The sequence below is a fragment of the Dermacentor andersoni genome, chromosome 1 (genome assembly GCF_023375885.2).
Source record: "Dermacentor andersoni chromosome 1, qqDerAnde1_hic_scaffold, whole genome shotgun sequence".
Taxonomy (NCBI): Eukaryota; Metazoa; Arthropoda; class Arachnida; order Ixodida; family Ixodidae; genus Dermacentor; species Dermacentor andersoni.
In genome coordinates, this window is record NC_092814.1 from 233,567,522 (window position 1) to 233,594,980 (window position 27,459).

At 41.1% G+C, this 27,459-nt stretch overlaps 1 protein-coding gene across 2 annotated transcripts in view; it reads right to left on the reverse strand.

The window, feature by feature from the left end:
• Positions 1-9,142: 9,142 nt before the first annotated feature.
• Positions 9,143-27,459, reverse strand: part of LOC126548511 (transcription factor A, mitochondrial-like) — a 44,963-nt gene continuing 26,646 nt past the window's right edge. Inside the window, exons 6-8 of one of the 2 annotated variants that reach the window (XM_050196729.2) lie at positions 24,562-24,636; positions 13,764-13,820; positions 9,143-10,014 (exon numbers count right to left, since the gene is read on the reverse strand). In XM_050196729.2, the coding sequence (XP_050052686.1) occupies positions 9,844-10,014; positions 13,764-13,820; positions 24,562-24,636 (303 nt within the window). In that variant the 3' untranslated portion in view covers positions 9,143-9,843. Of the gene's footprint in view, positions 10,015-13,763; positions 13,821-19,663; positions 19,769-24,561; positions 24,637-27,459 lie in introns of those variants that run through there. The other variant, XM_055063452.1, reaches the window with a different exon arrangement.

The window sequence follows — 27,459 nt, forward strand, 5'->3', positions numbered from 1 at the left end:
GTAGCTGGTCCAAGTTTATCCGTTAACTGTGGCAGCATGACCAAGACACTGTCTTTTTTCTGAATGAAACAAGCAAACTCTAAAATTTTATTTTAACAGCGTATTACGGTTTAAATCAGACTCCAAATACTATACAGTAAACTCTCAGTTGTACAAACGTCGGTTTATCGAATATTTCAGAATAAAGAACTTTTTAAAAATCCCCGGCAGTTTTCTTATAGATTCTATGCAAAATGTTTCACTTGAACGAATTTCGGAAGTCAATATTTCAGTTTAACGAACTCGCTCAGAAGACCAAGGCTTATTTTTACGATCAGTTACTTACTCAGTTATCTGATCGTAACTTATCAGTTACGATCAGATACTTCGTTTGAAGATTATGCACAATGTGACAGTGCACTGATTACCTGTGCTGGACAGACGGATCTGGAGATTGTTTGCAGTGTTCGTCCTGAAGAAGAAGAAGAGTGCGACGAAGAAGAGGCAACTGCCGAGCCGGTTTCACGCCCTATAAATCTAGCTGAGGTTGTAGGGTACATTGGAAAGTTGAAAGACTTTGTGTCTCAACAGCAAGCTGGGCCAGAAGAAGTGTACAAGAACATTGACTCTTTGGACAGTTTGTTACTTCCTGTGCTTTAAAAGTACAAGTGCAGAAGAAGATTACAGATTTTTTTCTGAGTGAGAAAGGCAGCATTATAACTGTTATGAACCTTGTACTTGTTGATATGTACAAATTCCATTTCACACATTTCTAACACTATGGATGCCATTTCTTTTGCTCCATGAATTGCACTTCAAACTTTTGACTCTGTATGCCATGTGTTATGTTGGTCTAGTGAATATTCAGTTTAGTGAACTTTCAGTTAAGTGAACTATTTCCTTCGGTCCCTTGAAGTTCACTCAAGTGAGAGTTCACTGTATATGAAGCCTGTTGTTGATAGTCTTCTTCGCTGTCGCGTGCTGAAGGCTACACAGGTTAAACTGCTCTTACACATTTCGACGTGCGGTGGTTGAACTAGCACCCAGTGAAGAATTGTGTCTTCTGATTTTGCAATATGTGTGCTTGATGTTTGGCTGTTTTTGTTCATGAATATGTGGTTTTAAAAATGCTAAATCCGTGTTCTTACTTGAACAACTTCTCAGATCTGTACTCACTTTTGCTTAAATAATATTTCTGTATTGTCATGTTCTGATGTATTGCTGTGGATCTTGTACCAATAGCAATGCTTGTCCTGTTTCCTTGCTTCCTGTCAGTGTGCCATGCCAGTTTGTTCTTTGCACACTTTTGGGACGAATGCAAAAGTGCATAGTCTGGAGAAAATAGCTTCATATGAAGTTGGAATATGATAAAAACATCTGCCAATTAGACATGGCGGTCTATGCAGCATCTGTGAGCACAAATGGGCATGGTAATGTTGATATTTCAGTCTGTGCTTTTCCTCTTATGTGTTTGTTTAAATGTGGCTAAAGTTGCTTGCTTATTGTTTAGATAATGGAGTGTAAAATAATCTCTAGTCATGTTGGTAGTCATGTCGCTTGTGTCTCGTCCTTGTTCCTTTGTGGATGCATGTGTTAATGCTGTTATAATTTTCAAATCAAGTATGCACCAACTAGCCCAGAAAGAAGTTTTAATGAAATCACGTTAGTAGTGTCTAATTTATGGCATTCACAAACTGAGACTGACATGTTAGAGCTGCAGTTAGTATCCACAGTCTTGAAAGTGCTTTGTTTTGCCTTAGTAAATAAACTTTACTGCAAGAGTAATCCTGTTTTGGATGTGCATTAAATGTTGCATATCCGTCTCGCAAAATTTGTAAATGCAATTTTGTATTAAAAGAACTGGAGCACACCTAGCTGCTACAAAAATGGACTGATACTTTTCTCATGCAACTTCCCCAATGTAGTTTCACAGACTAAGTAACGTTGCAGTGCTTTGAAAACGTGCTTTAATTTATGCTGAAACATATTTAGGATAACATATGTGCACACAAGCGGTAAAAAGTTTTGATAATTGCACAGTTTACACAGTTCATTTTCATTTGATACTCTAATATCCCAACTGTGTTTGTTAATCTGTTCACGTGGCAGGCAATGCGTTCCGGGTTGTATATACAGTTAATTTTAAAAACATCTCTTCAGGCGTGTGGGCACCGGTGTGTGTGCTATTTCTAAAATGCTTTATCAGTGCCTCAATTAGACTTCTGTATGTTGTATGATGATCTCTATCTGGGTTTATTTGGTCTTGTAGGCAGCACAGTGAGATCTACTGCTGCCTACCAGTCTGGTAAAGAGTTCTATGGGTCAGGTAGGAATATATATCAGACTCATAGAAGGACCCCTATAACCTATACATATTCCTAAGAGACTTGTAGAAATTTCTATCAGTTTTTTTGCTAGGGCGCCACAGGCACGTGCGAGAAAACTCTGAAGGCATGGCAGTACATTTATTAGGGATATCGGTGCTCGTACTGTTACAGGAGACGGCAGGCGCGCGCGTGTATAATTAGAGAATGCTTGACTTGCCCCTTCCCACGCTTGTTAAGCTTCACCGCAATACTTTACGTATGCTTCATTGCGTAACAATTCTGTGCTGAGGCGAAGCTGCCTTTCGGGAACCTGCATTATGCAACGCGCCGTGCTTTCTAAGCTTCGAAGCCAATCGCGAGGATTACAGAGGCGGAGCCGGTGTCATTGCTGACAGCGGCGAATTCTTTCAATGAAAAACGCGGCAACGAACGGCAAAAACCTTAATAGCGAACGTCGAAGCAGCTAAGCCTCGCGTTGCCGTGGTGATGGCTGCCAGCGAATATGCGTGCGAGAGCGCTGGTTCGAAACGGCGAGATTATCGAAACGGCGGTGTTGGCTTTGATTAATGCCGTTTCGGATCTACGGTCGCGGCAAAAAGTCCGGAATATCGGACAGCGAAGGGTTCTTGCGTCTGAAATTACAAACGTTCTTATACATTGACTCTATGGGGCACGTGGTGGTGCCGCGGAGCCGTCCGCATTATCGCGCATTTCCCAAAAATAGGGCGTCCGGAATATCGGTCGCCGACTGTACACTGGCAACTCCTCCAGCCGACGGCACGGCGTCAAAGACGATTCCTCTCTTTTACTCGAGCCAGCAGTAGAGCAACTTTCGTTCCCTTTCAATAGGATGACAGCTAATTTTCCCTAATTGAAGCACAAATTCCCCGAGTTTTCCCTGAGAATTCCCGGTTGATAGACACTCTGATACATCAATGACTTACCCGCTAACCTTTCATCCTCAGTTAGGTTATTTGCGACGACTTCGTCATCTGCCGCAATATTAAATGTTTCGATGATCATTCTACTCTCTAAAATGACTTTGAACTAACCTATATAAGGTGCAAAACCAGGCAGATGTCCCTTAATGCCTCCAAATGCAAGTTAATTTCGTTTAGTCGAAAACGCAATAGCTCACTGTTTCAATTAATAATACCGTAGTTTCGACTGCCCCATCGTACAAATATCTCGGCATTTACCTTTCATTGGACTTATCCTGGACAGCGCATGCATCAGCTGTCTCATCCAAAGCTTCTCAATCTATTGGCTACCTGTGTAGAAACTTGTGCAATGTGCCTTCTAATGTATGAAAATTAGCATATATTACTTATGTTCGCACACAAATAGAATACGCTTCATCCACATGGTCACCATATCAAGATTATCTAATCCGTATGTTGGAAGCCATTCAGAATAGGGCAGCCAGGTTCATCTCTGGCAACTATGACTATCTTTTGAGCTTTACCCGAATAAAACAAGACCTTGCATTTCAGTCATTGGAAGATCGCCGCATCATTGCTCGTTTATGTCTGTTTCACAGGTACATTTATAGTAATAACTTTCACTGTTTGCCGCTTCATGCTACTGTACGTACATCTCGACGCATTCACAACGCACTTAGTTTCATGTGAATTCATGGTCAAATGCAGACATTTAACTCATCACCACTACCTATAGTTATTACACATTGGAACGGTCTCTCGGATCACATTCATCCATCTCTAATCAAGAATCATTCCATTTTGTCATTGTCACTCAACAGCATAGAAAAAAATTGACAGTTACTTTAGCATATGCCAAAGAGGGTGAAGGTGAAAGCCTGCGCACTCAAGAGACATTAATTAAATAAGTTTACATTCTCATTCGAATGTGTTGTTACTTATTGCTTTCCCCCACCAAAGGTTGTGGGTTCGAGTGCCTTAATTGATGCTACCTTAACTGTGCCTTAATTAACTTTGCCCTAATGAACACCGAAGGTCGTGGGTTCGACTCCCACCAAAGTTTGTGGGTTCAAGTGCCTTAATTATTTCTATATTAATTAAATGGGCCCCTTTTTTGGCATGATGAGCGGCGTCGGAGCCAGCTGTGGAAGAAGACGAACATGAGAGCAGTGGCACAAGCGCGAGGGGCAACATGGGAACGCTAACATGATGAGCGACATTAAAGCCAGCCGTGGAAGATGAAGACGAATGTGCGAGCAGTGGCACGAGTATGTGTCTGCGTGAGACTGCTTCGCCCGTGGCACATGTGGGAAGTTTGAACAGAATTTCCTTGTTGTGGGGCATTTCTTGGTTAATTTCTAGGAACGCCTAGCTGATTTACACAACTGTTAGTAGGCACATATCAGACTGTGAACACTGTTGGCGCAACCCTTGAGAGTTTGCTAAAGGTCAGTAGATATTGCTCGGGGTTAGAGGAGAAAGCGACGAGCTGAGGGGAGTGCTGCTTGACAGTTGGGACCGTCTTTGTATATGCTTAGTAAGGGTTGCATAAACATGCTAGGGATGCTTAGGAATTTCAGTTGCTTTTTCTTTCTTTCAAATCTTGATGTGCTTTTTGTCGCTCATCATCATCATCAGCAGCAGCAGCAGCAGCCTGGTTAAGCCCACTGCAGGGCAAAGGCCTCTCCCGTACTTTTCCAACTACCCCGGTCATGTACAACTTGTGGCCATGTCGTTCCTGCAAACTTCTTAATCTCATCCGCCCACCTAACTTTCTGCCGCCCCCTGCTACGCTTCCCTTCCCTTGGAATCCAGTCCGTAACTCTTAATGACCATCTATTATCTTCCCTCCTCATTAGATGTCCTGCCCATGCCCATTTCTTTTTCTTGATTTCAACTAAGATGTCCTTAACTCGCGTTTGTTCCCTCACCCAATCTGCCCTTTTCTTGTCCCTTAACGTTACACCCATTATTCTTCTTTCCATAGCTCGTTGCGTCGTCCTCAATTTAGGTAGAACTCTTTTCGTAAACCTCCAGGTTTCTGCCTCGTACGTGAGTACTGGTAAGACACAGCTGTTATGTACTTTTCTCTTGAGGGATAGTGGCAACCTGCTGTTCATGATTTGAGAATGCCTGCCACATGCACCCCAGCCCATTCTTATTCTTCTGATTATTTCAGTCTCGCGATCCGGATCCGCGGTCACTACCTGCCCTAAGTAGATGTATTCCATTACCACTTCCAGTGCCTCGCTACCTATAGTAAACTGCTGTTCTCTTCCAAGACTGTTGAACATTACTTTAGTTTTCTGCAGATTAATTTTTAGACCCACCCTTCTGCTTTGCCTGTCCAGGTCAGTGAGCATGCACTGCAATTGGTCCCCTGAGCTACTAAGCAAGGCAATATCATCAGCGAATCGCAAGTTGCTAGGGTATTGTCCATTAACTCTTATCCCCAATTCTTCCCAATCCAGGTCTCTGAATACTTCCTGTAAACACGCTGTGAATAGCATGGGAGAGATCGTTATCTCCCTGCCTGACACCTTTCTTTATGGAGGACTACGGTGGCTGTGGAGCCGCTATAGATATCTTTCAGTATTTTTAAATACAGCTCGTCTACACCCTGATTCTGTAATGCCTCCATGACTGCCGAGGTTTCGACTGAATCAAACGCTTTCTTGTAATCAATGAAACCTATATATAAGGGTTGGTTACATTCCGCACATTTCTTTATCACCTGATTGATAGTGTGAATATGGTCTATTGTTGAGTAGCCTTTACAGAATCCTGCCTGGTCCTTTGCTTGACAGAAGTCTAAGGTGTTCCTGATTCTATTTGCGATTACCTTAGTAAATAGTTTGTAGGCAACTGACAGTAACCTGATCGGTCTATAATTTTTCAAGTCTTTGGCATCCCCTTTCTTATGGATTAGGATTATGTTAGCGTTCTTCCAAGATTCCGGTACGCTCGAGGTCATGAGGCATTGCATATACAGTGTGGCCAGTTTTTCTAGAACAATCTGCCCACCATCCTTCAACAAATCTGCTGTTACCTGATCCTCCCCAGCTGCCTTCCCCCTTTGCAAAGCTCCCAAAGCTTTCTCTACTTATTCCGGCGTTACTTGTGGGATTTGAAATTCCTCTAGACTATTCTCTCTTCCATTATCATCATGAGTACCACTGGTACTGTATAAATCTCTATAGAACTCCTCAGCCACTTGAACTATCTCATCCATATTAGTCATGATATTGCTGGCTTTGTCTCTTAAACACATGCATCTGATTCTTGCCAATTCCTAGTTTCTTCTTAACTGCTTTTAGGCTTCCTCCGTTCCTGAGAGCATGTTCAATTCTATCCATATTATAGTTCCTTATGTCCGCTGCCTTACGCTTGTTGATTAACTTCGAAAGTTCTGCCAGTTCTATTCTAGCTATAGGGTTAGAGGCTTTCATACATTGGCGTTTCTTGATCAGATCTTTCGTCTCCTGCGATAGCTTACTGGTATCCTGTCTAACGGAGTTACCACCGACTTCTATTGCACACTCCTTAATGATGCCCATAAGATTGTCGTTCATTGCTTCAACGCTAAGATTCTTTTCCTGAGTTAAAGCCGAATACCTGTACTGTAGCTTGATACCGAATTCCTCTATTTTCCCTCTTACCGCTAACTCATTGATCGGCTTCTTATGTACCAGTTTCTTCCGTTCCCTCCTCAAGTCTAGGCTAATTCGAGTTCTTACCATCCTACGGTCACTGCAGCGCACCTTGCCGAGCATGTCCACATCTTGTATGATGCCAGGGTTCGCGCAGAGTATGAGGTCTATTTCATTTCTAGTCTCGCCATTCGGGCTCCTCCACGTCCACTTTCGGCTATCCCGCTTGCAGAAGAAGGTATTCATTGTCCACATATTATTCTGCTCTGCAAAGTCTACCAATAGCTCTCCCCTGTTATTCCTAGTGCCTATGCCATATTCCCCCACTGACTTGTCTCCAGCCTGCTTCTTGCCTACCAGGCTGGAGACAAGTCAGTGGGGGAATATGGCATAGGCACTAGGAATAGCAGGGGAGAGCTATTAGTAGTTTGTTTTTTTAGATTAGTTTAGTTTTTAGTTTTAGTTTATTAGTTTTAGTAGTTTTTATTAGTAGTTTTTGTCGCTACTGCGACCCAAACACAAGTCTTGCTTGCTTTCGTGGACACATTTTTTTTTAGTCTCCTTTTAACACCTTAACTGCCTATGATGAGATAACTCGCCATCACAACAACCATCCTCTGGTGCCAATGGCGAGTTAACACGTCGTGAATTTTTGGCAATTTTCGCACGTGTATGTGGTCAGTTTCTTGTAATTTTGACAAGAAAATAATACACATTGACTTTCGACAATTTTTTCCTGCACTTCAAAAAAAAAATATCAGAATTGGTCACAGTTAAAGGAAATACAAAAGAACTAGAAATCTCACCTTATCAGAAGATTAGCTACACAGAAATGCAATCTTATTGGAACTAAAGGAAGGTCCCTGAATAGACTAGCTTATAAAATTCAGCTTATCAGAGTTCTTCTCGGAGGAGGACTACGGTGCACATATATTTAAAGACAAGTATGGCGTGCATGTAATGTATATAAACGGGTGTCCCAGCTAACTTTAGCCAGAGTAAAAAATATGCGAATGCCGCATAGCTGGACAGAACCAAGGTAATGTTCTTTGCCGTCACTTGAAGATACTCAAATTATATTTTTTAATTCTACCTAATTACATAATTAGCCCTAATTAACCAACTTCTCTAATATTATAACTAGATATAAAAGCGTAAATTAGAAAATTGTAGAGAGACATGAAAAACTCCCAATACAGCTTTCTGTTGCTCAACACGTGATAGATAAAAGTGTTTTTCCAAGCATGAAAGAAGCCAGGAAATGCACATAAAATTGCCACGCGACTGGTCGCTTGAGACACTTTGCGTGTATTCGCGGGCTCCTTTCACGCCCGGAAAAACTTTTATGTAGCGTGTATTCAGCAACAGAAAGCTGTATCAGGAGTTCTTCATGTCGGTCTACAATTTTCTCATTGATGCTTTTCATCTAATTATAATATTACAGAAGTTGGTTAATTAGGGCTAATTATGTAATTAGGTAGAATGAAAAAAAAATTATCTGAGTATCTCCAAGCGACGGCGAACAACATTACCTTGGTTCTGTCCAGCTATGCGGCATTAAGATATTTTTAACCTCAGCCTAGAGTTAGCTGGGACAGCCTATATATGTTGTCCAGTCATGAGCAATAAGAGAGGGAATACAAAATATGGTTTTAAGCTAGAATTACTCATGGTGTGTGAATCTAAATTTGACCTGTGGAGGTATTCTGTAGGAGCCTACCTAGCAGACTGTCCATTTTGGCCGCTGCTGATTGGCTGGGGCCGCTCGTCTCCTCCTCGCTCGTACAGCTGTACCCAATCAGCAGCGGCCGAAATGGACAGTCCACTAGGTGGACTCTTACAGAATACCCTCCCTGTTAGTATATAACAAGTAATTTGGCTGCTGCCTTTCATGTTGATCAAGAGGCTACACATGGCTCTCACAAATTCTTAGAATGCACAAAATAAATAAATAAAATAAATAAGTACTGCACAGTCTCAGTGCATAGTCAGGAATTAAGAGAGCAACTACAGAGGTTGCGCACCAACCTGCTTAATGAATGCCTTGATTGTTGTTGCACGCTCAGACAGAGAAGAAAAAGTTCTTTTCTTTTTTTTGGTGACCAAAAATTTGTACAGGCTGATTCAGGAGAAAAAAAGTGTGACTCCTTGAGTAAGGCATGAGAGCATAGCCTCGCATGTTCTTAAACAAGCTATGAACAAGCATGGTGAGACAACACAATCAGTTCAAGAACAATGGTGGCTGTCAATGTTTAATGCAACTAGTCCTTTATTATTTTTGTACAGTTGCTCAGAATCATTAATTTTTAAGCAATTCCAAACATGATAACAAACAAAATGCAGTCAAAAACAGCTATTATGAAATTTAACAGCCCTTATGTACTTGCAGCACAATACAGGAGACACACAAAGGGATATCCCAAACTGCACGAACACAATATGCCCATCTTCTAGCACTAAAAGTTATGCACAAGGCTAAAAGTGAATCATATGATAGATACTGCTATCAGACCATCACTTAGTCAATAAGAACTAAATTTATCCAGCCACAACAATGAAACTTGGTAGTATGAAAAACTTTGCAATATTTTGACTTCTCCCACAAAATGCACTGTTTTCTGAAGATACAACTTTTACACTTTTTCTTTAACAGCAATATATACCTACATTGCAGAACAAAAGCATATATACACAGCAGCCCTCTCACATTTATATAGTGCTGAAATATGCTTTGCCGGAAAAGAAAGATCCAATGATAATGGTCTCTGAAATTATCATGAAAAATGAAATTTCTGGCTCATGTATGTAAGCTGAGCAGACACCACAAAACAGCATGAAAGCTTGCAGTGTCCAATAGTTATTCAAGAACAAATGTCCATCAGTAAACACAAGCAGAGGAGAAATAATAAGCAAAAAATATTTTGCCATGCTTTTTTCACTACACTCCTATGTGACATTTTTGCGGACAGAGCCCTGCTTGCTCTTTCGAATTTCGCGAATGTCCTCTCTGAGGTCATTTAGCACATCACTTTGTCCTTCCTTTGCCAGCCGCTGTGACCAGGCCTTCATCTCCCGTTCATATCGGAGTTTGTCCTCATCAGCTTTGTGCAGATATGGCTGCAATGAAAAACTGGGCTTGTCAACACTGCGCACCAAGGTGCCTGTGACTAATCAAACTGATTACATTTGGCATCTCTCACAAGCACATAGCATTCGAGGTTTACAGAAATTTTGATGAACATCGTAAAACATTGTACACTGCTTTCAAAGATGCACATAAAGATTAGAAGTGCCACAATATTATTATAATACTGCCATTCATGGAATGTGACAATGAAAATAAAGTAGGCTCCTTTTGTGTGCTAACGTAACCAAGACAGTAGCATCAGAGAGAGCATCAAGTGTGTGTGTGCGTGTGATGCCAATTAATGATTGAATTGGTGCAAAATTGCAAAAAGAAAACACTGAAATGCCAAAGTGGTTAAAGTGAAGGTGAATGATACGGATGCTCGATAACAAGCTTCACCGTGTTCAAAGCATGAAAAACTACGTTAATTGCTTTAAGCACTCATCATAAACTTTTGCTAAACTTAGATGAAGGGTTTTCAACAGCTAATCCACCCATGCCATAGTGCAGTTGCAATGAAGGTTTTATTTACAAGATGTGAACAAGGGAAGCATAGTTAGCCAATGTTTGCACCATGAGCTTGGAGCCAGCCTTGAGTGCAAGGAGCCAGCAATGGCATTCCAGCTGATTGATAGCTTAATCTTCTTAATAAGAAATGCTCCATTGAAAAGAACTTCAGGTGACTCAAGCCGATGGGATGACGAGAGAGTCATGGTATTGCCTCAACCGGCTGACATAAACAGCCTGTGACAGGCTGTGACAGTGGTGGTCAGAAGAAGGAATGGCTGGCATTATGAGATATCCCCACCAGGCGCCAATCGATTTTATTCATTATTAAAGATTTAGTTTCACCACATTTTTTGTGTCTTCAGAATTATTGAGAGTATACTGCTGGAGAACTGATCAAAAATTTTCATTTCACCAGTGAATTTTGCCAACTTCACGAAATGTGTACTCCATTCATGCATCTACAGGATACGAGAACATAAACAATTTCATGTCCAGCATACTTGGAAAGTACCCATTCAGTCACTTAAAACAATCTATGTCTGATGTAAAACACTGTTGGGAACATGGGAACAAAGAAGTGAACCCACTTTATGACAATATACTAGCATCGAGAGACAACACCCAGGTGTTGACCTTCCAACTCTTTTCATCAAAACTTTTTGCACATACTACTGTATTCAAATTTGCAGCAAAGGTCTACTCAGAAGTGTCTCAAGATGTATACAGTGACATCTCGATATAACGAACTTCAGAGGACCGCAGCAAACATTTGTTATTCTGAAAGGTTGTTATAGTGGAAGCCCCAAAATTAACCATTTCGCCCATCAACCCACCAGTTTATCAGTTGTCATGATGTGAGCTATCCACGATAACGTTGCTGTTGGCTCTCGGCCCGTGCTTTTGTTCTTTACCATGGATTTCACTGTCACGCACCACCTTATATAGAGTGGCACAACCAAAAGAGACGCTGACACTGAGAAAACTACCGACAGAAAGAAACTCCATGTCGCCTATAAACCATAATGTTTGTTTTTGTTTGTTTGTTTTTCATATTGTTACATAGAAATTACATGCTGTGGACACTGCAACTGTCTTGCTTGAGGCAGACACCTGAACTATTTCGAAGTGCAAGCACGTGTAAATGACACCATCCGGAAAGTGCGACTGTGTGGGATCCTCGTGAGCATGGAGGTTACATTTCTCTGCGCACGTAGCTGGTATGGCTGCAGAAAGAAGTGTGAAAGAAAGAAGAGCCATTTGCAGAAAAAAGGGCAAAAGAAGGAAGAGACGTGCCTCCATTGCAAGGCCATACTTGTCTGAGCGAAGCATGTGCTCGCAAAACCTGATGTGTCGTCGCCTCCACAATAGAGAAAAAAAGTCCCCTCCCAGTGTTTTCCTCCGGTGCCGTCTCGGGTTTTCCGAACCCATGTGTCGCAGCGTCCACTTTCTGCGCCTTGTCGTCTGCTAGCCTATTGTTCCGGCTTCCGTAAAAGACACAGGGAAATCTAAGAATCCCTAAATTTCTGAATATTACCGTAGTTTGTAGTACTGAGGCATTGTTAACATGACACGAAGTTGAATAATGTTCGTTATTCTGAAATGTTCGATATTCTTAAGCCCGTAATACTGAAATATTTTGACATTAAAACTATAATCAGTCAGCAGGGGATTTCTGAAAGGTTTGTTAATGTGGTGTACGTAGTAACAAGGTTTCACTGTACAACATGTCTTAAACATCACTATTTTCACCAATATTTTTGCTTTAGGTATCCCTTCTTTGCATGTACAATACAAAGCACCTGCCGGGGACATAACTCATAACAAAAAGGTTGACAAAAATGTGGTACAGGCCACAGTACTCAGTAGTGATCTTTGAGACTTAGGAGCACAGATCCAGACAAATCCTTCATACTTTGCTTTGTTTACTGCTGTGTGCTCACGCTTGCACTTGCACGCTTCAGATTCAGTATTGCTATGTGTGCAGTTTCTGGTTATGGCTGTCAAAAAACTAATTTTTATCTCATTTCTAGTCTCTCAAAGCATTACTATAACTTGCCCACATAGCCTAGCAATAACTGTTTACAGGCAAGTCCCTGCATACAGACGATACTGCCGCAGCTGCATTTAGTTTCTCGAGACGTATGAAAACTGGTTATATCACACTTGGTGACTTGACAAATGATTAACGCAGGCACTATCGACTCTAAAACTTATTCCACATTTTACATGAAAACTCTGGTGGTCTTTTCATCATGTAGTACAATGTAGAAGGCATCTGAAGACGTCCAAAGACTGCTGCTCCTTTGAAGAGCGCAATTTTTGCAAAAGCTGCTCCAGCTTCTGCAGTTGTCAGCAATGACTTATAAAGTAGTGAATGGTGCTAAAGTAAAGGCTTCTCAGGGTCATTACATACTGCGACAAGCAGGTCTGTTATTCAAAGCAGATACACATTTACTCACATTTTACCTGTGTATAGGCCACACCTGTGAAATTTGGACCCAAATTTAGGTAAGAAAGTGTGGCCTTTAATGAGAATACTATACGATGTGTCAAAGGAACATGAGTTTATGATTTTAAGGTGAAGGTAGTTGAAAAGAAAATATTACATGGGCACCAGAACTATGTGCCTGTCTCAGACTAGACTGTGTGTCTTGGGAAAGCTTAACTGAAAGTTGACTATCACAATTTCACCAACTGTCTGATTGTCGAAAATTTTTTACAGGTGAGTATAGAAGGCTGGCTCTAAATGACTAATTATTTGCTGTGTATTGCGTGTCCACTACACTTGGCAATAACTTATGGAAAAAATGTTTGTCCTGAAAAAAGAACACTGCTAGAGAAATCAGTGGCTGCAAAAGTTAAGAACAATATTTACATTACACATTAGGCAGCAAGTATTCCTTCAGCAGAGAGACGATAGACGGCACTACAAGACTAACAAAAATCTTAGGAAGTCAGATACATGTGAGCTGATATTCCTAGAGGAAGCACAACATGAACAGATACTAATCCAACTAACATCATTTTACAGAGAACAGCACTTTCATAACAATAAAGTAACATTCCCATTTAGGCCCATGAAACAGGTGATCGGCGGACAAATGCTATATCACCTCCATCTTCACCATGACCTCAGATTAGCAGCATTTGGCAATGATTGTAGCTCTTGTGAAAGTTTCGGCTTGATCATTTGTGCATAAATTATAAAATGGCCTTCCAAATGCCTGACCTGTTTTTTCTCTTCAGACAGCTGCTTCCACATGGCACCAAGTTGAGTCATGATATCCTGAAATTCAGAGACATAGAATGCACAACTGTCAGTGTAAGCATGTCAGAGGGAACACGGATTTTGCTCTTTTGATCAACAATACAACTATAGTAGCAAAACAGTGTTCTGTTCATTTATATGTCATCTCCTTGTTGACTGTTCCAAGCACCACAGACACATCTTGGAAGTTCAATTTTGACAGCAAGCAGGGGCTCATATTTCTTAATTTACAACTTGAATAAATATGCAAATAGGACTTTTTTATTCCTTTATTTATTTGCTGATATCAAATTGCCATAGTGAAAATGTAAAAGTGACACAGGAGGAACTTTTCTTAATGAAAAGCTTCAAAATTATTTACTTCAATACTTATATAATAAAATATCAGCTCATAAATAACAATGTGGGAGAATTGAATTACATGCAACAGTGACTTACAGCCAACAGTACATTACAGCCGTGTCATGCTTTTAATGTAGAAAATGGATCGTCTGCTACACGACAACCAGTGTTGCAATCTTAATGGATTTTTATTAGATCTAGCAGGTCTTATAGCCTTGTGTAATGACAAAAAGTCACTGAAAAGTCTGCTTTGTGCATTTAGCACACAGATTTTTCAGTGACTTTTCAGTGACCTTTCTGTGAACTTCAACTTATTTGTTAAGCAGAGAACAGTGCTTACGGCAGAATATGAAGGATCCTAGCAGAATTTTAGTAGATTTACAAGTACTCTTAGCAGATAAAGGAACTTTCAGCAGAACATAAATTCTTTCAGTGGACCTTTAGCAGACTTGAAGTACAAGTTGCGGTCACCGTAATGTGACTGCGCGAAGTCAGCAAGATTTCATCAGAAGACTCACAGAGATAGTTGCAGTAGTTTAGACCAGTGACAACTAGATAGCTTTATGCTTTGAGAATTGTAGTGATGAGATGTTAGTAAGACGCTTTTTATATTGCAAAGCATGTATAGATAAAAAAATAATAATAGATGAGCGCGATAAGTGTCACATTCCCTGGCTTGAATAAATGATGAGATGCATTGGTTTTCAACAAACTTCACTGATGGCTTGGCTCTGAGGTTGAATGCACAAAGTGAACCTAGCTTGTTTCCAGGACGCTTGGTCAACAAGGTGAAAGGGTTTCTATTTCCAATTTCGCAGCATCACTATCAAAATAACTGGTACTTGCACTACTTAAAATTGTCTGTTTACTATATTTGGACTTGTTGCCCACAAATGTATTTTTTCGTAGTGGTTCACAAAATGTTCTGCAAATCATAGCAAATTTTGAATGTGCTTTGAACGGAATATGTGAATGAGAACAAAAAACAAAACAAAAAGACAACACCGATGACAACAGGACAAAATAGAAAAGGTAGCAACTGCAGTGGTTTCAACTTATACTGTGCACGTAGTGCATGGCTCTAATTTGATGTACAGTATGAAGTGTACAGAATGAATGAACAATTTACAACTGTGAGGCGGCATACTACCCTAGCTTCTAAAGGTGTTACTGTTGCCATTTGTCCAACACTACCTTTCTTGACCGTGTATGAGGTCAGCATTGGTGCAACTTCATTCCATGAGAATGTACCAATGAAGTGTTGATAATATTACACAGGTATGCAGCACTTTTAGAAAAATTTTCCTCTGGCCTTGTCAATTATATGTCATTACAGCATATGATTCACCCCTTTGATATGCATTACAAAGTAGCCACTGATAACCAACAATTTCATCATCAATCATCTACTTTGATCTATGGCAAGCACTCAGGTCATAAGTGTAGTTGTGCCATACATGCAAACATAACTGATCAAGAAAAAATAAGAGTAATTGCAATGTGATCTAAAATTGCCTGGAACCTCAATGACACATCATCACATGATAACACTGTGCAGGAAAAATCTATAGCACTAACCACATGATACTCCGTACTTCAAATTTTTGTCATGGTAACGAACTACTGCTGCACAAGACAGTGAAGTGCCACTGGGCAATAGGACTATTCATGTGATGTCACAGGCAGCATGTTTTCCTACCATGGTGTTGCTGGAGAGAAACACATCAGGATGAAGATGCTGTTTTTCACCATGTAAGTTGAGTGTCATGGTGGCAGCTACTTCGGTGCACGACCCCTACAGTTTGCTAAGTGATTGAATTGCATGCTGGCCCTGGCTATTAAGAAAGAAGCAACAGTCAGTACCAAGTGACAGCAGATATCAAGTCTCCATTTGCTACCATGCTTAACATACACTAATCATTGCTTACTGTGCAGCATAAAAGTTTTGACCATGAATTTTTCTAAATACCCTGTGATTTATGTCATACTAGTGGGATTCAACTGCACCTGCATTTCTAGTAGGCCAGGGTCAGCATTGGTGCATGAATATATCAACACCACCTCATGCCAGTTGTTTTTCTCAACTTGCACAAGCACTGGCTAACATATAGACAAAATTGGTATTGGTTTGTAGCCTCACAATAGCTGCAAGCTCAATTACACATGGTTAGAATGGGCAATGTTGTATTGCTGTCACTTAGAGATGAAATTAACTGCTACAGTCAATCCATTGAGCTGTAATGCAGTGTTGTCTTCAAAAGCTCTGCAGAAACTTAGTCAGTGTGAGCAATAAAATGTGCCAATGTTTTGATAAGTACAGCTTTATCTTCAGTCGAACTGAGACCCACACAGCGGTGAACACACTCGTAAAACTTGGCATAAAACATGTGTTGCCTAAAGTGCATGATGGCTGTTTTCCGAAGGCATTAAGAAACTACAGTAAAAGTGTTCTATAGAAGGCTTGCGTAGCTAGCCAATCACACCATCATATACCAAGACTGTAACAGATGATAGCAGCAATAAGTGGCCTTGAAGAAATACTAAGACGATACATAATACCACTGCTCAACAACAGCCAAAATGTTTGAATAACATTGCACCTTTCCAAGAATTCATGATCGGCAGTGAGCCCACGGACTCTATGCAGGGGTACGCCTATGTGACACTTAGCTAGGTCAATTACTCACAGGGGACCTTGACAATGAAAAGGAAATTTACAGAAGAATAAAAATGGGCGGAGTGCATACAGCAGCCATTACCAAATCCTGACTGGAAGCTTACCACTGTTATTGAAAAGAAAAGCATACAATCACTGCATTCTACCAGGTGCTAACATATGGTGCAGAAACTTGGAGGTTAACAAAGAAGCTCGAGAAGAAGTTGAGGACCATGCAAAGAGAGATGGAACAAAAAATGCTAGGCATAACGTTAAGAGATAGAAAGAGAGTGGTGTGGATTAGAGAGCAAATGGAAACAGCTGATATTTAGTCAACAATAAGAAAACGAAAATGAAGCTGGACAGGCTATGTAATGCTTAGGGCAGATAACCGGTGGACCATTAGAGTTAACATAATAGGTGCCAAGGGAAGGGAAGTGCAGCTGAGGATGGCAGAAAATTCGGTGAGGTGGTGAAATTAGGAAATTATCAGGCGCAAGTTGGTATCAGATCCCTGGGAGAGGCCTTCGTCCTGCAGTGAACATAACAATAGGCTGATGATGATGATACCATGGCAATAATTTTTAAATGCAAGAAATTATGAAAGGCTCCCCCTATTAATTTAGGCAAACCAGGTACCTATCAGATCAGCAGCACACAGCTCCATGCTTTCTTCAATAATGATTGATACCGTGAAACAGTTTTACCAGCCCAGTCTTTAATACATGTGGCTGCAATGCACTTCAACCTTAAATGTAGCAGAGGCTCTTGGTGTATTATAGGCAAAGTACCAAGACATTTTGCTCTGGTAATGATGAATGAGCACACATTACTGCCAGCTGCTAAGACGGATGTTCTTTCAACTTGCGGATAGTATTTTCTAACACGGTAAAAATTTTTTGCCAGATCCATTCTGCTGGCCGTGACATCACAATTGCATTGATAGTGATGACGGTAGGGAGATCTAAACAAAAAGCCACCCATGTACTTTTTTGCAGAGCCATTCAACTACAAGCCTGCTTTTTCTTTGAAGGCTTTATTTTCTTCAGTTCTGCTTTGCAGAAGCCTGCATACTAATTTAGTGTTAGAAGAAATAAAGGCATTTGGTGAGAACGAAGCCTGTAGGTCCACGAAACTTTTGTGGATCCTTACATTGTGTTATGCAAAAAAATTAAACTATAGTAGAAATTTACAGACAGGCAATACAGTGTAGCAAGAAAGGGATCATCATGATATATATATAGGTCTAGGGCCATGATGTTGTAATGATGCATTCCACTCGATTCAATGCCACTCTTATCATCCCCCATTCATGGCCGGCCGATTCCTTTGGTAATGCAGGTGGAGTGTCGCCCTGACCATTGATGAAGTGTGGCAAGGAATAGCATTGGAAAAGGCATCGCTACAAAACGGTGGTGTGCGGTTCACTAAATAAACTCAGAAATTACATGAGTTTAAGCTATATAAAAAAAATTTTACCATTAGCAGTTCTGTGACTGGGCTAGTAGATGGAACATCCTGGCTAAATGGTGCGGCTTCAGAGCAAAACGGGGATGATGCTAGTGGCAAGGTGACATACATTGTCCTGTCTATGTCACCTTTTAACATGTCCCCATTTATGCTATGAAACACTGCATCTAGCCATAAAATTTTACAGTGTACCCTACACTATAACATGCTCCATTCCCACATTTCCCCCACTTCCTCACCCCACCCCAACTCACCCTCTGGATTACAAGCCCGAGAGGGCAACTTGTGCTGCTATATCCAGAACCATGCTTTTAAACAGGGTATTTTAATTTTCTTCTCTTTCAATTAGCCTGTCAACATGCAACAAAATCAACCACCAGCCAACTGGGCTTTCCAGGAAAGTCAACCTCTCGACTGCAAGAGGTGTTAGTCTGCAAAAAGCAAGAGAGTTCCACTCAGCGCAACAAAGGAAAATGAGGGGATGACGTAGACAGGACCACAACTAATTCCCTTAAGCTTGCCCACACTGCTTGGCCCCTTGGACCAAGTGGATGTCTGCCAGCTTGACAACCTTATCACACTGCAAGTTCTACGTTTCATAGGCAGGAATACGTGCAGCCAACCTAGAGGGCTATACTGTGTTGCATACTTAAAAGGTGACGCTGCTGAAGCTATGCAAGCAGTAGTTCTGCCACAAAAGTCCCACTCCGCATGTTTTACAGTGCAGTTTTTGATCTGTAATGCTCTCCCTATCATATACCTATGTAATATATTACAACTATAACCTGTAGACATAAGGTTACATCAAACTATGTATTATTCGTGCAACTTTGTGTCTCAATACAAGAACTATGGGTCACAAGCGCATGCGGAGCCCTGCAGCTGCCATGCACAGAAATGTGTCGCTCCAATCGTTCGGTGGTAAATAGCTTCAGATCTGTGAGACTTTCAATGTAATGAATATGTCGTATTTTACAACATAAAAGTTAATGTTACTAAAACATTACCTCAAATTATATAATGTATACCTAGACCTTTATTTCATATGTGACACACTACTTTCTGGTCGCAAATGCAAGCAGTTAAAGATCCCTTTCTAGCCTTCATAGCGTTGCCTGCTATGTATGAAAGAGTATAGCAGACTTGGACAAGCTTCAATGTCTGCCCCCAGGGCCTTCTGGAGCTTGTACATGCCACTGGCTTATCCAACCTATTACAGTCCTTCCTTCCCAGTCCTGCAAACCATTCCTTTTCAAAATAAACTAAAACAATAAAGTAGTCCAACTGCTGGAAGAGAACTTACCTAGGCGCTTTCAAGTCAATATTACTAGAACTAACTCAGTTTTACAGCTCCACTGAAAACATGGGCCCCGTGGCAGTCGCAAAAACAAACAGCACTGCGATCGAGTCACCCTACCGGCAGCACTTCCAGTTGCGCGTCTTCTTCACTGTGGCTACATCCCGGGTGGTTGTTTTGTTGCTGCACATTTGTTGCGTCCTGCAGAAGTTAGTTTGGAGGTTTGAGTATTTGGAGCTCGCGCTAGTCTGTGGAGGCTCGAAGCCTGGCTTGTGTCGAGCATGCAATACCATCATCATCATCAGCCTATTTTATGTCCACTGCAGGATAAAGGCCTCTCCCTACGATCTCCAATTACCCCTGTCCTGCACCAACTGATTCCAGCTAGCACCTACAAATTTCTTATTTTCATCACCCCACCTATTCTTCTGCTGTCCTTGACTGCGCTTCCCTTCTGTTGGCACCCATTGTGTAACATTAATGGTCCGCCGGTTATCTAACCTACGCATTACATGACCTGCCCAGCTCCATTTCATTCTCTTAATGTCAATCAGATCGGCTACCCCCGTTTGCTGTCTGATCCACACCGCTCGTTTCCTGTCTCCTAACATTACGCCTAACATTCTTCGTTCTATCACTCTTTGTGCGGTCCTTAGCTTGTTCTCAAGCTTTTGTCAACCAACAAGTTTCTGCCCCATATGTTAGCACTGGTAGAATGCATTGATTGTACACCTTTCTTTTTAGTGTAATAGTAAGCTTCCAGTAAGGATGAGTATGTCTGCTGTATGCACTCCAACCCAATTTTATACTTCTGCAAATTTCCTTCTCATGATCAGCGTCCCCTGTGAGTAATTGACCTAGGTAAATGTATCCCTTCCCAGACTCTAGAAGCTGACTGGCAATCATGAACTCTTGTTCCCTTGGCAGGCTATTGATCATTATGTTTGATTTCTGCTTATTAATCTTTAACCCTACTCTTACACTCTCTCTGTTAAGGTCCTCAATCATTTGTTGATTTGTTGTAACTTGTCCCCAGTGTTGCTGAACAGGACAATGTCATCTGCAAACTGAAGGTTGCTCAGATATTTGCCGTTAATCCTTACTGCTAAGACTTCCCAGTTTAATAGCTAAATAGCTTGAATACTTATTCTGAGCATGCAATGAATAGCATTGGAGAGATTGTGTCTCCTTGTCTGACCCCTTTCTTTATAGGTATCTTTCTACTTTTCTTATGTAGAATTAAAGCAGCTGTGGAATCTGTAGATATTTTCCAAGATATTTATGTAAGCCTCCTGTATTCCTTGATTACGTAATGCCTCTATGACTGCTGGTATCTGTACTGAATCAAATGCCTTTTCATAATCCATGAAAGACATATAGAGAGGCTGATTGTACTCTGCAGATTTCTCGATTACCTGTTTGATGACATGAATGTGATCCACTGTACAGTATCGCTTCCTGAAGCCAGCCTGTTCTCTTGGTTGACTGAAGTGTTGCCCTTATTCTATTGGAAATTATATTGGTGAATATTTTATACAATACTGGAAGTAAGCAAATGGGCTTATAATTTTTCAATTCTTTAATGTCTCCCTTTTTCTGGATTAGTATAATGTTGGCATTCTTCCAGTTCTCTGGGACCCTTGAAGTCAACAGACAGTTCGTATAAAGGGCCGCTAGTTTTTCAAGCATTATGTCTTCTCCACCTTTGATTAAATAGACTTTTGTTCCATCTTCCCCAGCCGCTGTTCGCCGGGTCATGTCTTGCAAGACCCTTCTAACTCCATGGATCGCTAGTTATAGCGATCCATGGAGCTTCTGTACCTTGTTCATTACTACTTCGAATGAACATAGCGTGGCTGCTCTGGGTACTGTACAGGTCAGTATAGAATTATTCCGCTGCTTTTACTATGTCTTCTAAAGTGCTGCTGATATTACCCGGCTTATCTTTTAGTGCATACACCTTGGCTTGTCCTATGCCAAGTTTTCGTCTCACTGATCTCATGCTGCGTCCATTTTTTATTGCTTCCTCAGTCTTTCTTACACTATAATTTCAAATATACCTTATTTTCTCCTTGTTGATCAGTTTTGACTATTCCGCGAATTCTATCTGATCTCTTGACTTGGACACTTTCATTCTTTGTCATTTCTTTATTAGGTCCTTAATTGCTTGGGAGAGCTTACCTATTGGTTGCCTTGGTGCATTACCTCCCACTTTAATTGGTGCTTTTGAAGCCCAGCCTAGTTACGGTTTCATTCATTACCTCTGTAACATCTTCATCTCGCTGTTCTAAGACTGCATATTTGTTTGTAAGTGCCAGCCTTAATTGCTCTGCTTTTACCCTTACTGCATCTAGATTGGTTTGTTTCTTCTTGATCTCACTAACATATGATCACTGCACTTTACCCTACCTATCACTTCTACAGCCTGCACTATGTTGGGATCGGCATAAAGTATGAAAGCAATTTCATTTCTTGTTTCACCATTAGGGCTTTTCCAGGTCCACTTTTTGTTGCTATGCTTCCTGAAGAACATGTTCATTATTCGCAACTTATTCCTTTCCACAAATTCTACCAACATCTCTCCTCTGGTGTTTCTAGAATCGATGCCGTACTTGCCAATTGCTTGTTTGCCAGCCTGCTTTTTCGCCACTTTTGCAATGAAGTCGCCCATTACTACAGTATACTGCATTTGCTCATCACGCTTTTCTCATCACTAATTCCACATCTTCATAAAACTGATCTACTTCATCATCATTATGACTGGAGGTAGGAGCGTAGGCTTGTACTACCTTTAATCTATATCTCTTAAGTTTTATTATGGCTACTGCTACCCTCTCATTAATGCTGCAGAACTCGTCAATGTTGCCCACTATGCCCTTTTGGATAAGGAATTCTACTCCGTACTGCTTCTTATCTGGAAGTCCTCTATAGCAGAGGACGTGGCCGTTAGTCAGCACTGTATACGCCTCACAAGTTCTTCTAACCTCACTAAGGCCAATGATATACGAAACAATGCCTGATAGTTCCTCAAAGAGGCCTGCTAAGCTAGCTTCACTATCAATGTGTTTTGCTCCGGGTTGAAAAAGCAGCTACAAGCCATCCACTTTAAATGCATAAGCATTTTTTGGCAAGTACCACAGCTCCACCACGCCAAAAGTGTTATGCCTTGCATCTGCACAAAGAATGCATAATTTACGAAGTTAAGATGTTTAATCATTATAATAATACAAATGTTAATGATTGGTAGCTTTATAAGCAATAAGGAACAATTCAAACAACAAAAGAATAAAATTGATCAGAGAGAATACCCATAGGGACACATAGAGCTCCAGGGAAAAAGCATGGGGAAGCTTATAGCAGAGGTGGGCCAACTTGAAATTTGGGGTTGGACTACCATGAAGTTTGGACATGCACCAACTTAAATTTGGGGGTGGGCCAGCACGCAATATGACCAACTTACTCGAAAGAAATGCATAGCTTATATAGGATGTAAAAGAGCTCTCCATTTCCAGATGTCGCAATAAAGAATAATTTTTAAAGCTTGTTCATGTTATCCAGTAGTATTTTTTTTTTTGCTTCTTCCCTCATTAGCTATCCTGCTTTTATCCCTCTTTTGCATAATCAATTATGAACGGCCTTATCTGGAAGACACATCCAGTCACGATTGATGTTGGAGTAGCTCCGTAGTATGGCAAAGCGGTTGAAATCGAAGCGTTCACATGTCAGCCTTAGGATTCATATTGCGCTTGCGAAGCTATCACTCATAGTGAAAATCATGAACTCTAATTGCGAGGGCGGTACAGCTTTTCAGTGGAGTAATAAATCGACACATACGAGCGAACGTGTGTGCAATACCAAGCTGCAGCGCCACTGAAGCAGCAGTTGACGTGGCCGACCGGTAACTGGACTCAACTGCAGCACCGTTAGTTCTCGCGACTACTGCGTGGGCCACATGCTTGCGTTGGCCAATATGTGGAGCTGCAAAACTGAGTTGATTCTAGTAATGTTGCTTCAGGTATTGATGTGAGCCCATGCAACCTTGCTGCACAAATGCAGCTGCCACGGTGCATGCTCACCAAACCTCTTGTGCAGCAGAACACGCTTCTGTTAGATTTCTGTTTTGGAACAGCGCTATGGCAGCGTGCACAGGCAGTCCTGCACAGGCACGTACAGTGGTATGGATCACCCATTATGCTATGCTAAGTTGCCCTGTTCTATACCCATAGATGTTGCTACATTATGGATATTACATTACGTTATAATCACATTATTATTCTATTGACTTGTAAAGGTCTTCCTTACATTATATTCATGCAAATGCAGTAATTAAGGAGCACTAGTTTTGTAGATTGCTCAAAGTTATGTCTTTATAATATGGTTCTTCGTCTTGGTACTTGTACAAAATAAAACCAAGACAATGGCCAATGTGATCACATAACAAATACTCATTTTATACAATGTTTGCCCCCATACAACTTGACCTCACCATATGATCACATAATTTTTAACCCCTGCACTTCTAATTAACAATGCTGCACATTTTTGCTTTCGTTTATTGCCACTTAATACTTTTAAACAATGCTTCTGTGAAATACGAGCTTAAAAAGAAAAAGAAACGAAGAGAAGGAAAGCTGTAACTTGCAATGATACTAGTCAGAGCTTATTGTTTGGTTAGTTCTGTCATGGCAAAACATAACGGTAGATACCTGGGCTTGCTGACATGGCGTAAGTAGCTCTACAGCATAACAGTCAACAGAAGATGAGGGGACAACACACAGCACTACGTCATCCCCCCTTTGCCTGCGTGTGTCCAAACAGGTAGTACATTCATTTTTGTGGTCGAAACAGAACAGTCCATATATACTTAAATAACACCTATTCAAAACAGAGGACACTACAGTTTTTCACATAAGTCACAAGATGCTAAATATCTGTTACTAGGGAGACTTTACTAGCTCTTTTTGCTGCTGACCTAATGTGGAATGAACGCCTACCTGTGGGGATGGAACCTCACTTTTACTAGGCAGCTTCCCTAGGAACCATGAAGAAATACTGCTGACAACTGCACTCTGGAGAAAAGATGGAGCAATTGCAGATGATTCATAAATTTAGTTGCACACAAAAATAGTACTGTTTTTGTCTTCTATATCTGTTTATGTCACAGCAAATTATGAACAATAGCATAACTTTAGTGTAATGCAGTGTTTCCAACAAAATGCAGCCAATAATCTCTTTGATTGTAGATGAAAGGGAGAGTGTTGAATGTGTGCTTCATAATTTACTGCCTCACCACCACTGCCAAGAAGCTATGATAGGCAGCAGATGGTTCTGTCATCAGACAAATGAACTAAAATTCTTCTGTAGTGGGGCTCAGTGAGTTTGTAGCAGATTCTTTTGGGACTGACAGCAAGAACCACACCAGTAAGCTTAACAGCCTTTATGATACATAGACATGTACACGTATACTGCCAGTGAATATGTCAAACCACAAATGGAATGAGTCGATAAAGACACATCTGAAGGATATAGTCCTGCTAGTACCAACCATTACTACTCTTACATGCTTACTCTGATAAGAATATAGCCACCCCATTCCTCCCTTTGCATTTGAATATTAGTCTCAGTGCATATTGACCCTTTTCGTGGAGCAGTTTGATCTAGAGAAACGAGATGGCGCTTCCGGTGGTGCGCTGCACATCACCTCAGCGACAGCACATGAATACAAAACGATTACAGCTTCCACTTTGCTACTGTGTGATCAACTGTCGGAAATGCAACTGAGTTTTTGCTAACGCACTGTGCTCCAATCATGCCAGATTGAAACATTCGGTTTGAAGACATGTGCACTAGTTGGCTGCAAAAATAGTGGCTGGCATATTAAGCAATGGAATGAATCTGTGTAGCCAAGTTCACGGACTGTTGCTGCAACTGTCCGCACATGTTACCGGCACTTAGAGATGTACAGCTCTCTTTGAGGATACAGAAATTTGTTCATCCACCAGCGTTGTATTGCTAACCTTCAAAGAAAGTGCTTCAGCCCCAGAACATTGGCAAGAATGAGTACTGTTCGTTAAACAATGACAAAGGGAGTGGTGCTGCTTCCTGTCATAGTATGTTTCGCGCACAGTATAGTATCTACACACATCTACCCCAACTGGCTCGGAAACTTATGCCCACTATATCGCCAACGTGTCAAGAATAAGTGAATGGGCACACACTTGAATATATGCGCACCATATACGCACAATAAATGACGGACTACACCAATAGCGTATGAATAGTCGAAGCTGAATGTATTGTGATGGTCCACAAGAGTAAGCAAGTTACTAGCGATAATACATCTTTGCTACAAGGTATTACAATGTACAGTACAGAACGGCTGTTTCAAGCCTTGCGCGCACACCCACAAGCTATCAGGTATAAATAATCAGATAGTGACTGCACCAAGGAAGTTTACTAAGTCAGAAATGTAACAGGCCACTGCTTCAAAATATTTGCCAAATAAAGAATGAAGAGCAAAACCAGAGTCCTTCTATGTTTTGGAAGGACTCTAGCAAAACACACTAATCCTGACTCCACTCGTGAGTGGTAAGTTTGGATAGCTTGGAATGTACATTTAGCCTCGCTTTTAAAACAAGCACCACATACGTTGCTTGCACTGTTTGGACATAGCTTAATCAGCTTCCAAAGCGTTTTTGCATGTTCTCTGAAGCTGTGGCCAAAGCGTCGTGTTGTCAACCCAGTCACTGTCTACGACATCTCCCGAAACAGAGCTTTGCTAAGCCGTACTGGCCTCATACATACCCACTGTAAACATGGAGGCAACGGAGGCAGTTGAGGCAAGCAATGGACGCGTCAACATGTGATCAAACATGGCAGCGCCCACGGGGTCGCCACGAAAAGGGTCAATATTGATACAATGCTAACCATCAACAAATAGCAGTGACAGCATGCCAAGGGTGCATAAGAAAAATGATAAAGGGCATATGAGGCTATGCAGAAGATATTGGTCAGGAAGTAATAAAACTATCAAAGTACAGTCAAACCATGATATAGAAAAACCTAGATATAACAAATCATTGAATATATTGAAATAAATAAAAAATTCAGTTGCAGATGCTTTACATCGAGTATTGCCTGCTATAACGAAAATGAATATGTGGGATCTGACACAGCAGCAAATTCTTGTTTGGATGTGCCTTAGAATAAGGATTCCGATACAAAAATGTCAAATATGGCCACTGACAGATTTTCTAGACCTGCGCAACAATTCTCTATGTGAACCATACTCGCAGACAACTTTTCTTGGCTATGAAGTGAAGGCTACAAAACCGAATCCCGCCTGTGGTACCACTGCTGGAAGTAGACCTGCAATTTCATTGACATTTCCTTACGTGGAAAATAGAGAACATAGCTCTTTTGTTTTGCCGAGCATACAATTTGAAATTAAATGTAACATTCACCATGCCAGCTACTGGTACTTATTGTATTTTTAGCTTGCCCTCTCAAGTTTTCACACATGCAAGACCGTTACACATGTTACGCATTCCTCAATGGCAAAATGGCACCTGTGTTGCCTGGTAAGTCCCTCTATAGTCACTCAATGCCTGCTGTCCCACCTGTCAGCTCTCCTCAAAGACTGATGACCAACTTCAGCAACAAATAGCTGTCTTAGCACACAAAACAAGTGTGTTCAATGTCTATGCAGATATCAGGCAAATCTATCTGGAAATCACAAGAGTTGGTACTACAAACAAGCGAGTGCGCTGACTTATGTTGTGCTGGCTCTACTGATGCCGATTTCCCATTCTCATCGACGTCAAGGTCACACGGCAGCTTCGGAGCTCCGAAGGAGGCTGCGTTGCTTGCTGTTCTGACCTCTAAGCATAAGG